Source organism: Dreissena polymorpha, chromosome 1 (genome assembly GCF_020536995.1).
Source record: "Dreissena polymorpha isolate Duluth1 chromosome 1, UMN_Dpol_1.0, whole genome shotgun sequence".
In the NCBI taxonomy this organism is placed as follows: Eukaryota; Metazoa; Mollusca; class Bivalvia; order Myida; family Dreissenidae; genus Dreissena; species Dreissena polymorpha.
The window spans coordinates 14,085,275-14,099,060 of NC_068355.1; the positions used below are offsets into that span (position 1 = coordinate 14,085,275).

A 13,786-nucleotide genomic window follows, 5' to 3' on the forward strand; every position below is an offset into this window, starting at 1 on the left:
CTTTGTATCTCAGGTGAGCCAAATCGGGCCTTTCAGGCCCCTGTTGTTTAAAAATCAAGCCCTTTGGGTCAAAGCTGGTCATCCCCTTGGAGTCACCTGATTTAAATTAATTACTTTTTTTTATAACATTAATATTAAAAAATTCTGAAGCCTCAAGGGTCAGGGGTTTTATAATGTTGTATTTGCAGATTAATAGCCCAAGAAATGATAGAGCTACATAAAGTAAAGGTGCCAAACCAGGAGGTCAGATCTGGTCTCTGGAAAAAAATGAGCAGATTTCTGGACCTGGGACCAGATGAGTTTGCAGATCCTGAAACTAATAAGAGGTAACACTGTTTTTCAGAACCATTTACTGTGCTTTGGTGGGTTGTTTGCTTTAACCCTTTGCATGCTGGGAAATTTGTTGTCTGCTAAAATGTCATCCCCTGAATTTCTAAAATTAGCATTTTCTTTGATTTTTTCCAAAGAATACTATCAGAATAGCAAACAGTTTGGATCCTGATGAGACGACATGTTCTGTGGCGTCTCATCTGGATCCAAACTGTTTGCAAGGGCCTTAAAAATTCGGTTCCAGAACTGAAAGTCTAAGTTAAGCTCACGTGAGCATAAGATGATCATAATGATCTGTTGGGATATAGTTTTATCAGTCAACTCGCCTTCAGTTGGTTTGCTTGTGAACAGTTTCTTCAAACAACATCTCCGACATAGCCACTGTGCAGAACTTGACAAATTTTCATTGAGAATTTCTTCTTCAGCAGTCGTCTTCTTAAAGTCTTCTGCAATCAAATCATATTCCTTAAATAGCATAATGTAAAGGTCTTCTGCAATCAAATCATTTTCCATAAATAGCATAATGTAAAGCCTAAGGTCTTCTGCAATCAAATCATATTCCATAAATAGCATAATGTAAAGGTCTCCTGCAATCAAATAATATTCCATAAATAGCATAATGTAAAAGTCTTCTGCAATCAAATAATATTCCATAAATAGCATAATGTAAAGGTCTTCTGCAATCAAATCATGTTCCATAAATAGCATAATGTAAAGGTCTTCTGCAATCAAATCATATTCCATAAATAGCATAATGTAAAGGTCTTCTGCAATCAAATAATATTCCATAAATAGCATAATGTAAAGGTCTTCTGCAATCAAATCATATTCCATAAATAGCATAATGTAAAGGTCTCCTGCAATCAAATAATATTCCATAAATAGCCTAATGTAAAGGTCTTCTGCAATCAAATAATATTCCATAAATAGCATAAAGGTTAAAGGTGCGGTTTATAGTCTGCTTCTATATACATATTCAGCTGACTTCACAATCAACCCCCCGATCACTAGGATCTAAGTCGTCTGTTTACATATGGCGCACCAGGCAGCCACGGCACATTGGCTTATTTCCCCCACAGGTACCCATTTATACACCTGGGTGGAGAGGAGCAGATGTGGGACAAATTTCTTGCTCAAGGAAATTACAGCGGTCAGGGCGGGATTCGAACCTGGGACCTCTCGATCCCTACACCAGCGTCCTACCATTAGACCACTGCTCCCACTGCTCCTAGCATAATGTAAAGGTCTTCTGCAATCAAATCATATTCCATAAATAGCATAATGTAAAGGTCTTCTGCAATCAAATTATATTCCATAAATAGAATAATGTAAAGGTCTTCGTCAATCAAATCATATTCCATAAATAGCATAATGTAAAGGTCTTCTGCAAAGTTACTTTAAGTAATGACCTTTGGATGGCCAGTGACCTCCCCAAGGGTGTCATCAGTTTAACATAGACTTTTATATGTTAAGGTAAAATTTTGAAAAATCCTTTGTGTGGATATGCAAAGCCCATTTTATATTTGGCATTTTGCATCATTTTCAAATTCTTTGTCAAGTTTATTCAAATTGCGTCTCATGCAGGTGTTATAAAAACTGACCATGCTTAAGGGGTCACATTTATAATACAAACATATAGGAAAATAAATTAAAAATCTAATTGTAACAATAACAAGGATCCTCTGAAAAGTTGGTTCAAATGATAATTGATGCCTGTGTTGTCTTAATTGGCCACGCCCCAGGATTCTCAATATTTATTTAGACATATATAGCAATGAAACATTTTAAAATCTCTTAGCAACAAGGCCTTGGTAAGTAAAATCATATTAGGTTTCTAATATAAGTTTGTTCCCCTGAAGCCAAAAAGTAGTACCGAACCTTAGGTCTTGAGTATTATACCACTGAGCTCCCATTTCTCAGGTGAGCGTTAAAGATTTTTTTGTATCGTTTTGTTTAGGAAGTTTGCTTAAAGCAGATAAGCTTATTTCCTTTTTGTGAAAACCTGAACCACTTGCTAAGGTTTATGCACTGCAACTCTGTTATATTAGGGTCGGTTATATCATGATGTTCAGTGTATTGCGACTCAGCTGTGGACACCATTTTTTCAACCACTTTAATTTTCTATCTAATCTGACATTCATAACTAAATCCAGTTTCGTCTAGATTGTTTGCCTTCATTGTACATCACATTCAAACTTGTGCGACAAACAATAACCCCTCTTGCCTTACTTTGAAGGTCATATATGACCTGAAATTGTTGCTGGTATGATAACATTCATGACAAAGTGGCATGCCACACTTATTGGCTTCCTTACAGATTAAATGCTGTTATTGTTTCAGGTATAAAGAAACTGTGAAATCAAAGGGAGAGCTTCGTGAAGAATTGGCTATGTTACAATCTCACCTTGAAGTTTTAGACTCACCGGTTGTGTTCTGTCACAATGATCTATTGCTCAAAAACATTTTATATGATCAAGATAAAGGTAAGATATACATAATGTTTTCTTTGCCTCCTTTATCAATTATTAGGAAGTGCACAGATTTTGCCCCGTTTGTGCGTACGTATCGAGGGACTAGCATTCAGAATGAGCCTGTTGTATTTAAATGTATGAGCTGGTTTCTGAGGAAACGAGACTTAATGCTTATGTGCAGTGCTTAGTCTTCATAAACAAATCAGATACAATACTGTCTGCTAAGACAAGATTTTTGTTAAGAAGAGTGTTCTTTTTAACAAAAAAGCAGAAAATGTCGTCCCAGAATAGTTGGTGTTGACTGCATGCATTTGGCCCTGTTTTCAAATAGACTGACTTAAATGTTTAGCATATACTACAGTTCACACACAACCGTAGATTTTTCTCTGTATGCGTGTTGGTGTCCATGTTTGCATTCTTATCTTGACAATATAAGTCGTGTTCTGAGAAAACTGGGCATAATGCATGTGCGTAAAGTGTTGTCCCAGATTAACCTGTGCAGTCAACACAGGCTTATCAGGGACGACACTTTCCGCTTTAATGAAATTTGTTTAAATAAAGTCTCTTCTTAGCAAAAATCCAATTTAGGCGAAAAGTGTCATCCCTGATTAGCCTGTGTGGATTGCACAGGCTAAACTGGGACGACACTTTACGGACATGCATTATGCCCTGTTTTGTAATAGACTGACTTAAATGTTAAGCATATACTACAGTTCACAATCTACCTTAGATTTGTCTCTGTATGTATGTATGTATGTATGTTGGTGTACTTGTTTGGATTCTTATCTTGACAATCTGTTTGGCCAGGATTGATAGATGATCATATAACTTGGCATGAATGTTAAGCCTTGTTATTTGTTCTGTTAAGTTAATAATAAATGATACTTTCTCTCAATGCCAAATGTTTTAGAGGAAACACACACAAATAAGAAATGTACAGATGCCTCACTTCTCTTTGAAATGATCGTGAAAGAAACTCATGAAGTGATATTTATAATGAAATAACTATTGATTTTTATCATGCCTTTTACAAGAATGTGGTCTGAATACATTGATTAAGATACTTATTATAAGGAGTGGGGATGAAAATTAGTTTTCTGTGGGGCAGATGCAACAGATGGTCACATGTGAAAATGTATTCATACTTGTTCAGTGCACGCCATGACTGCCTTTTTATCAGCTTAATCTTCTATCAAATGAACCATGCGTGGGTGATTTCATACAGAATTTATGTAGGTTTGTTACATAAGAACTCACTTATTAACGACAAAAATCTGTGCTATCATTTAAATGTTGTAAATACAAACCTATCAAATGCTTGAAAACTTAACCCTTGTTGTGCTGCATTGTTGATGAGGTTATATATCCCATTGCTGACTTGTTTAGGCCTGATTATTCTAAATGTACCTTCTTCACTTGCATACCATGTTACATTAGTTTTAACTGTCCAATAAATACACAATTTGCCATGTGAACTGGTCACACATTTTATTTGACAATAATCATACCGTATACACATTTGATTGTTCGGTTGCCATGGTTACCATAGAAACAACAACAAAAACCAGGTTTTTTGTGTTTAAATCATCGTTATAACAATTACATTGTCAGTTTCAATCTTATTTCTAAGAGGACATCTATATATACATCTACATATCATTTGTACTTTTGTTAAGTTCAGATATTGATAATACATATTACAGAAATTTCATAATATAGAAGACATAGTGAACAGATTCTGCACCAAAAAATGTACAAAGAATAAGATACAAACAGTAACTTTATAACTAAACTTTATTTTCTGAAATAAACCATGGTCTGTACTTCAAATGTAGTTTTAAAGTCTTTATTCAAATTGGAGCATATCAATAATATTATGAAAAACACAATTAGTTATTCCCATAGCAACGGAACATGTTCTATTTTTCATATACATTCAAAATGTGGATTTTATAATACATTTTAGTAGACACTTAAGACCTTTTTTTACAAAAATGTTACGACAAACTTACATTTCATAAAACACTCTAAAATTTCATAATATTACAAAATAATCTTGCAATATTAAATAATACCATAATACTGTGATAGTGTAATAACACATTGTTATTTCTAATTGAATTTAATTCCCCTTATCAAATCATAATACATGTAAGTGGTTGTTGCTTATAATATAGAAAAGCTTTTACTGAAAAAATACACTGATAGGAAAATTTACATTAACCCTTCCTGTGCGGCGACCGGAATTATCTGGTCAGACAATTCTTAACCCGGCTTATGTGGCAACCGGATAAATCCATCAAATCATTAAACTATTAATTACTACCGGTAAATACATAATTCAAACTCTGCATTTTTCAGTAGTATGAATTTAACCTTGTGAATGACTTTTAATAAATTTCATATTAGGAACAAATTCAAAAGTACTTAAAATATACATATTATTAAATGCATTTTGTTCTTGCAGTGCTCCAGCTGGGCTTGTATGGAAGGGCGCCCTGCCCTGCACTTCCCAGACCCTGCCTTTTTATTTCTAAGAAAAGAAAAATCTTTATTTTTTATTTTAGACATATTATAATTCTCTTATAACATTATTATTAATTATTTCTCATGATAGTAGACTTTTTATTTGCATGGTTTAATAATACTTGAAATAATATATTCTAACAATTATTAATAAAAAAAATTAATATTCAACAGTGAGTATTCCAGATATGACCGCGCACTTGAATGTGCCCTTTCTGCAAAATACTGGACGTGGAAAGTGCCCTTTTGACAAAATAGCCCCCACTGCCCTTTTCAAATCCTAGACTGTTTACCTAAATATTACTGAGTGTATAGGAAACAATTGTATCCAAAACTATGTCATTATGTTGGAATTTGTTTGTTGATAGTTTGCTATCTGTCAGCCAGGTCTTCAGGCAATTGTATGACAAAACTTCTCGTTTTAAACTTTTTGCGCTACAAATTTGCTTTTTCTGCGTGGCATAATTAAAAGGTCACGCAAAAATAAACTCAAGAAAATGTATATGGTTTAAGATTCGAAATAATAATATGAATCAAGTACAAAAAATATCGGATTGTGATAATAGCCATGAGGTGTTGCTATAAATATATGTAAGGTTTTATAAACTGCTGCAACACCCCTTTAATTTTAACACTGTTAAAATTGAGTGCATTATTATGGACTTGAACAAAGCTGATTGAAAATATACATAGCTGTTAAATCTCACATCCATGGCTTGATTACTTAAAAAAACAACTCAAACGTATCAAGTAAATTGATGCCAAATTTTTTGTGAATGAATCAACTTGTATATTTGGAAAGCAATAGTTTTATATCATTAGCAATTAACATTGTATTTGGATTAAAACTGATATCCATGCAGGCAAAAAACATTCTGGCCTTTTTCTGACCATTTTGGGATAATTTCAATTTTGGGATTGGGAATTATTTGCCAGAAAAAAACACTGATTTGGGAAAAACTAATTCTTTAACTACTTCTTAAAATTAAAAATATAACAAGTACCAAAAAACACATTATAATATAATATTTAATTGAAATAAAATTGAGATATACAGGGGCGTAGCTGGGCTGATTTTCAGTGTACGCAAACAGCATGCCGGGGGGGGGTCCGGGGTATGCTTCCCCAAAAAACAAAAAAAGCCATACATGCATTGTAGAGAGTTTTCAGACAATAATATTGATAATATTGTGCACAATAATTTTTTTTATCTCTACGAAGCTGTGCGTGCATTCTAGAGAGGTTGCAGACAATATTATAGTGCAAAGTATGACGTGATAAACTCGGATATGATACATGTACCATTAATCTTCAACTTTAAAACGTGATTTTCCCTTAAGATTTATATTCTAGAATTATGTCGGGGTATATCATTTAATGTATGTATAAATAAAACCATGATATGGTATGGTATAAAATAGGACATAACACTTTTGGATAAAAGTAACTCAGGGCTCGACATTAACGGTAGTACGACTGGCCGGGACAACCAAATTGTTAGTCTGGACAAGTAAATTTAGAATTTGCTAGTCCGACTGGACAAGTGGTCGTTATTATTTAATTACTTAGAAAAAATGCCTTTAAATCCGTTATTTCTGTGGAGTTACCACAAAACTTGTTTTATTATATTGTGTTTACGTTTAAACAACAAAGCACGAGTTATTCTGATAGTTCCATTTGATACTACACCGTACTGTTCACAAGCAACCCTTAACATTTTTCTTTGCCAAGAAAACAAGAATATTCTCCCTTGTAAGTTGTAGAGAATATGCATTTTACGACACCGGTACACACCTATCTTACAGACAATTAACGTAGTGACGTCATTTTCTGCTTTATGGTGGCAAAACAGAAGCTTTTGTCAGGTATCATGGCTTTGTATAATGTTTAAAAATCAATAATCTTTTTCCTGTTATTCTAGTCAGTTCTTTTTGTATTGAAATTGCCTACAATTATTTAAACATGTATTTTGAATGATTAAAGTCTTTATGATTTGAGCATTTTGTATTATTTCATTATTTTGAAAAGTACTGAGCAGAATAAGATATAATGGTCAGGACAAATTGCTTTTTGGTCAGGACAAGTAAAATTTTGGTCTACCGATAGGACAAGCAGCTTCAAAAGTTAATGTTGAGCCCTGTAACTAAAGCTTAATTTGTTGATAGAACATCGGCGGACCCTTGAAATTGCTTCCTATGCACAAAGGATAGGGTTCAACACATAACAAATGCACCTTTCAAATGTCAATGTTTTCAAACTTTAAACCAATCAAATAGTGATTGCTATAAAACTACAAGCAGTATAACAAAAACATCATTTCTAACAGCAACCTCTGAATATTTACTGATTGCAATGTTCATCTCTAAATAACAGTGCAAGCCTGTGATTATTAGCAAAAATGTCAACAATCCTATCAGGATCAAGCTCCTTCTCCCTATAAATGTTCAGAAGGCCCAAACCAGATAACCTCTGTCCCCATAGTTTTCCTCAAATAGGTCTTCACCCATCGCATTACAATCAACAATAATTATGGTAAAAACGAAAACAAAAATACATGCCTGTGGTAGAATTCGAACTCTCATCTCAAGATTACTAGTTTTCCATCCTAACAACTGAGCCATAGAAGCTATTGCGTAAGACGAAAAAATTAAATTGATATATAATCAAATGTTTGATATAATTTCACAAAAACAGCTTTTCCATATTTTGATTTAATTATTAAAATATAATAGACTAGTTTTAATTCAACATTGTAATAAAACAAAATAATAATAGTCTATTCAATAGATCTACAATTACTTTTATGCTACAGTAGATCAAACGTTCAATGGATGGGTAGATCTTGTGATAAAAGTGTGGTTTAAAAGTTTTGCGACAATTCATTGTTGCATTTACTTTTTTAGTTATTTGAAATAAAAATTTACCTTGAAGGAAATGTGAAATGTAACACGTCGGTCCATTTTTTCGTCAAAAGAGCTTTCTTTGATTCTTCATTCATATGGAAGTCTACTGCGTAAACATCACAATACGGCGGGCCAATTTTATGTTGATCCACCATTTTGAAGACTGCGTTGTAGTGTTTAAGCCTAAGTCATTAATGCCCATCAGCCAATGAGTGGTCAGTTTAAGCATTTAGGCTTAAACACTACATGCAGCGTGAAAAACGTTTGGATACAAGGGGCGTCATTAAGATAGATCTACCAACATCGTGAATAATTACCTATTAATTAACAATGTTTGTGCCCTTTTAATCGCATACGATCACAGTAGGTTAGTGTTAGGGGTTTTAAGTGAATGGAGCAGATCGTAAATAATGAATTTATACCCGATTTTTAAAACATGTGACTTTTGTCGAATAATACTGACTTAATTGAATGCCATAGACCTGACCCCCTTAGGTTAATGTTTTTATTGCATTTTTCGACCACTTTATTTTTCCATTTATGCCAACAAATTGTACTCTACGCCGCTGATATAATAATCTTAAGACATTTCACCAAAAAAATTACCTAGTTTTTTTCCAAATGGAAATTTTTTATCCAATAAGCGATGGGTCTGTTAAATGTTCCCATAGATGTGCCAGGGAAAAAAACTTACATTAATTTGCTTTTTAAAACTATACCATGTTACAACTTTTAAAGGTCTTCACATTTTTAAATGGGTTGTGACTGTATGTATCTGTATGTTTTTTATCTTTGAATCTTATCTGAATCACACTGGATTTCCTGATTTTTAAGGAAAGCTAAATAAATTGAAAGAAATATAAAACATATAAAACTTATCCAACCATGAGATATCTCCATCATTCTTTTAAAACAGGGTCCTTAACACAACCAGTAAAAATGGCTAGTGTATCAATGCATCTCAAAAAAGGGTTGATGCCAGTTATTTAGGCTGTTGATTTAGGAAACGATCAAAGTGTCAATGCTATCAATGATGCCAGGTTAATACTGTAGATTTATTAATTACAAAGATACAGTGTAAGCTTACTAAAAGCTGTAATAGTATGCATTTCTTCTATTGTAGGTTGTGTGCATTTCATCGACCAGGAATATGCAATGTATAACTATGAGCACTTTGACCTTGGCAACCATTTTTGTGAATATGCAGGTATTAGTTTACATGGACTGCCCTTAATTCTTTTGCCCAGTTTAGAATTATCACAAAGAAGATATGACCGAAATATTTCATTAAGTACTCACTTCCTGTCAAACTGTCTTGAGTTTGAGCTCATCTACACTTTTTGCGATCAGCTTAAATCTGTCAGGGTGTGTTGTGTGCCAGCAATGTTTACCTTGTAAACACTTTATAGGAAGTTTTTTTGCATTATTGTCATGACTATTTCAGAACATTTGTCCCAATTATATCTGGGGTTTGAAACTGGGTCATGTGGGGTCCAAATGTAGGTCACTAGGTCAAATTGGGTTAAAACCCTGTAGAGGCCACATCTTTTGTGAAATCTTCTTACAACTTGGTAAGTAAATTATTTCCAATAATATCTCATTATAAATTGGCCACAACAAAGAGGTCAACTAGTCAAATATCATATAAACTGAAAGTGTCATCCCTATTAAGCCTGTGCACACGCATAATGCCCAGTTTTCTCAGAACATGACTCAAATAGTGACTTAACACATTCCTTTTCACCAGAGGTGAAGTTTGCAAAATGGCTTGATACACTTGCACTCTTTTCATTCTTTGAATTCTTCTGTCCGCAGTTTTCACCTATTTTTTTCTGAATTAGGCCTTTTTTTTGAAAACGGCTCCTTTTTTACATGGACGTTCTGCTGTAACATACTAAAACTAAATGTTTATGCTACTAGGCTATGATATGCATTGATGCATGTATTCAACAGAAAAAAATCTCAATCCTCATTCTCAATATCATTATATGGCAGCAAATGTATAAAAAAATAAATAAAGAAAATACTGACAATGGTGAATCAGTTTTATCTGGTAGGGGACCATAAAGAAAAAAAAACTTTCAAAATTGCTGTTATGAAGTAATTAATACTAATATTTTTTAAATGGTTGTTTTCAGGTGTTGATGACGTTGATTTTTCCCGCTATCCGGACCGAGCACACCAGCTGAGATGGTTACGAAACTACCTGGAGTTAAAAGCTGTAGATGCTGGTCAGCCAGATACTGTAACAGACCAGGATGTAGAAAGATGCTACGTCATCACAAACAAGTTTGCTCTTGTAAATATGATTGCTTTAAATACATGCTTATACATTCTGAGGCAACCAAATTGATGTTAAACGTATTTTGGTAGAGCAATATGACATAAATGAAAGAAATTGTATGTGTAGATACTTTCAAAAAGCTGAAGATTCTATAATTTAAGTATTTCTTTTTAAGCAAATGGTTGTTCATAATAGAAAAAGTATTGTACAGAGCTCCAGATAAGGGTCGTATTTTCGTAATTACGAATTATTTTCAAGTCCGTTATGTATTTATTAACCAGGTTTTCCGAAGGAAAAAACTGGTTATTAGATTGGCGAATGCGGGCGGGATGGCTGGCTGGCTGGCGGGCTGGCTGGCTGGCTGGCGGGCTGGCGGAACAAGCTTGTCCGGGCCATAACTATGTCGTTCATTGTCAGATTTTAAAATCATTTGGCACATTTGTTCACCATCATTGGACGGTGTGTCGAGCAAAATAATTACGTTGATATCTCCAAGGTCAAGGTAACACTTTGAGTTCAAAGGTCAAAAATGGCCATAAATTAATTAGCTTGTCCTGGCCATAACTATGTCATTCATTGTGAGATTTTAAAATCATTTGGCACATTTGTTCACCATCATGGGACGGTGTATCGCACAAAAGAATCACGTCAATATCTCCAATGTCAAGGTCGCCACGACTAAAAATAGATTAAAAAAAAAAAAACTTACAAAGGGGGTTAATTTTGTTTGTTCATTTCAAAAGTTTTCAGTTTGAGTTTTCTCCCTTTATCAGATTTTTGTTCACAATGAAAACCTGGTTTTGTGACAATTTTGTCTCTTGTTTTAAAATCTTGTCGTACCATTAAGAATTACAAAATCAAGTTACAAATATTATTATTATGCCCCCCTTCGAAGAAGAGGGGGTATATTGCTTTGCTAATGTCGGTCTGTCGGTCGGTCGGTCGGTCTGTCGGTCTGTCCGTCCACCAGGTGGTTGTCAGATGATAACTCAAGAACGCTTGGGCCTAGGATCATGAAACTTCATAGGTACATTGATCATGACTCGCAGATGACCCCTATTGATTTTGAGGTCACTAGGTCAAAGGTCAAGGTCACGGTGACCCGAAATAGTAAAATGGGTTTCAGGATGATAACTCAAGAACGCATACGCCTAGGATCATAAAACTTCATGGGTAGATTTATCATGACTCGCAGATGACCTCTATTGATTTTGAGGTCACTAGGTCAAAGGTCAAGGTCACGGTGACCCGAAATAGTAAAATGGTTTAGTTTAGTTTAAACCTATTTATTTTAGCTCGATTGCATAGAAAGTAATTCCTATTTATTTGAAATGCTCTCGAGTCCGTTTCCTGGGCCTAGAACCAGTACTTGGTGTCTATATGGGAGATCGAAAGAACGCTCCCACAGCGGGGATTGAACCCGTGACCTCCCGGTCGCAAGGCGGACACCATATCCATTACACCACGGCGACCTTGTAAAATGGTTTACGGATGATAACTCAAGAACGCATACGCCTAGGATCATGAAACTTCATGGGTAGATTGATCATGACTCGCAGATGACCCCTATTGATATTGAGGTCACTAGGTCAAAGGTCACGGTGACCTGAAATAGTAAAATTGTTATCGGGTGATAACTCAAGAACGCATTCGCCTAAGATCATGAAACTTCATAGGAAGATTGATCATGACTCGCAGATGACCCCTATTGATTTTGAGGTCACAAGGTCAAAGGTCAAGGTTAAGTTGACCCGAAATAGTTAAATGATTTTCGGATGATTACTCAAGAACGCTTTTGCTTAGGATCATGACACTTCATAGGTACATTGATCGTGACTCGCAGATGACCCCTATTGATTTTCAGGTCACTAGGTCAAAGGTCAAGGTCACAGTGACAAAAAACGTATTCACACAATGGTTGCCACTACAACGGACAGCCCATATGGGGGGCATGCATGTTTTACAAACAGCCCTTGTTTTTACATCAGTTCGTATCGATTTTTATTGAGTTATTTTGCGTATTAAAGATCTTTTCAGTGCTTTTATAGAATGTTTATCGTTTTTTTTTTTAACAAAGCGCATTTTTTCCAATAAAAGCGGCTAGTACACTCTATCTGTCAAAAAACAATGGCGACGCCAAGAGAGCGTCCCAAAAACTGCAAAGTGTAAAAAAAATAGGCTTTGAAAATATTGTACGCAAAGTGAGTCGAAGTTGAATGTTAAGAAAGACATTACAGAAAAGATCTTATACGATGTTGTATGTTCAGTTGCCGACACAGTCGGAAAAGCTAAAAAAAAACGCGACACGACGGGTCCAAATTAAAAAAAAAAAAAAATTGAACAAGTGGAAGGGACAATCCCGTGGCTAATCGTTGAAACGATTGAAGGGGAGACCCGTTTTAATTGTGAAATATGTAAAAATTCATCGAAGGCATGCAATCTAAGCACAGTTTGGGCATGTGAAGGTATTTGAACAATAAAATTGTATAATACTGAATAGACACTGTTAAACTCGTATAAATAAAGTTGTTTATTTTGATGTTTTTGCATGAAAATAACCATTATAAGTTATTTTTCGGTCATTTAGAAAAGTTAAGAATTATTTTCCAAAACTTAGTAGTAACGTTAAGAATAAAATTTCACAGTTAAGTATTCTTTTTGAAAATCTGGTAGTAACGTTAAGAATTTCACAAAACCTTATCTGGAGCTCTGTTGTATTTGTTTGGCTAGATGAATTTATTTTGTTTATTTTGTCAATGTTAAATTGATTTAAACTCTCCAGCAGACATTTGCTGAACGCATTTTATTGACTGTGTTCAGCAGTCTCCTATGATATTATAGATATAGTTTAAACCAAAAAACTTATTTGTTTCCAAACTGGTTTGAAATCGCAATGTTATGCAGATATAAGATTTCAACAAAATATTTGCTGATTTTTTTTTGTTTAAATTTCGCTACTTTTGTTACAGATCGTATATAGATGTATCAACTTTTTTCTATTCCATATTTACAGGCGGGACACTTGTTCTGGGGATTGTGGGGACTGGTACAGGCAAAGAACTCTTTAATTGACTTTGGATTTTTAGAGTAAGTTGTAATGTTATGACTTATGTTGTCCCTTCATTGTCCCCTACCGGTTTCACCGGAGGGGACTTATTGTTTGCGCGCTGTGTGTATGTCAGTCTGTCTGTCACACTTTTCTGGATCCTGCGATAACTTTAAAAGTTCTTAATATTTTTTCATGAAACTTGAAACATGGATGGATGGCAATA

At 34.5% G+C, this 13,786-nt stretch overlaps 1 protein-coding gene across 4 annotated transcripts in view; it reads left to right on the top strand.

Moving 5' to 3' along the window:
* LOC127871689 (ethanolamine kinase 1-like) overlaps positions 1-13,786 on the top strand; it is a 35,493-nt gene that overhangs the window by 11,997 nt on the left and 9,710 nt on the right. For 3 of the 4 annotated variants that reach the window (XR_008045514.1, XM_052414819.1, XM_052414840.1), the window contains exons 4-8: positions 189-326; positions 2,671-2,813; positions 9,354-9,437; positions 10,369-10,529; positions 13,528-13,601. Coding sequence is in view for 3 of the 4 variants with exons in the window: in XM_052414819.1 (XP_052270779.1) it covers positions 189-326; positions 2,671-2,813; positions 9,354-9,437; positions 10,369-10,529; positions 13,528-13,601 (600 nt within the window). In the remaining variant the exon portion in view is untranslated. The remainder of the gene's footprint in view (positions 1-188; positions 327-2,670; positions 2,814-9,353; positions 9,438-10,368; positions 10,530-13,527; positions 13,602-13,786) is intronic. The other variant, XM_052414831.1, reaches the window with a different exon arrangement.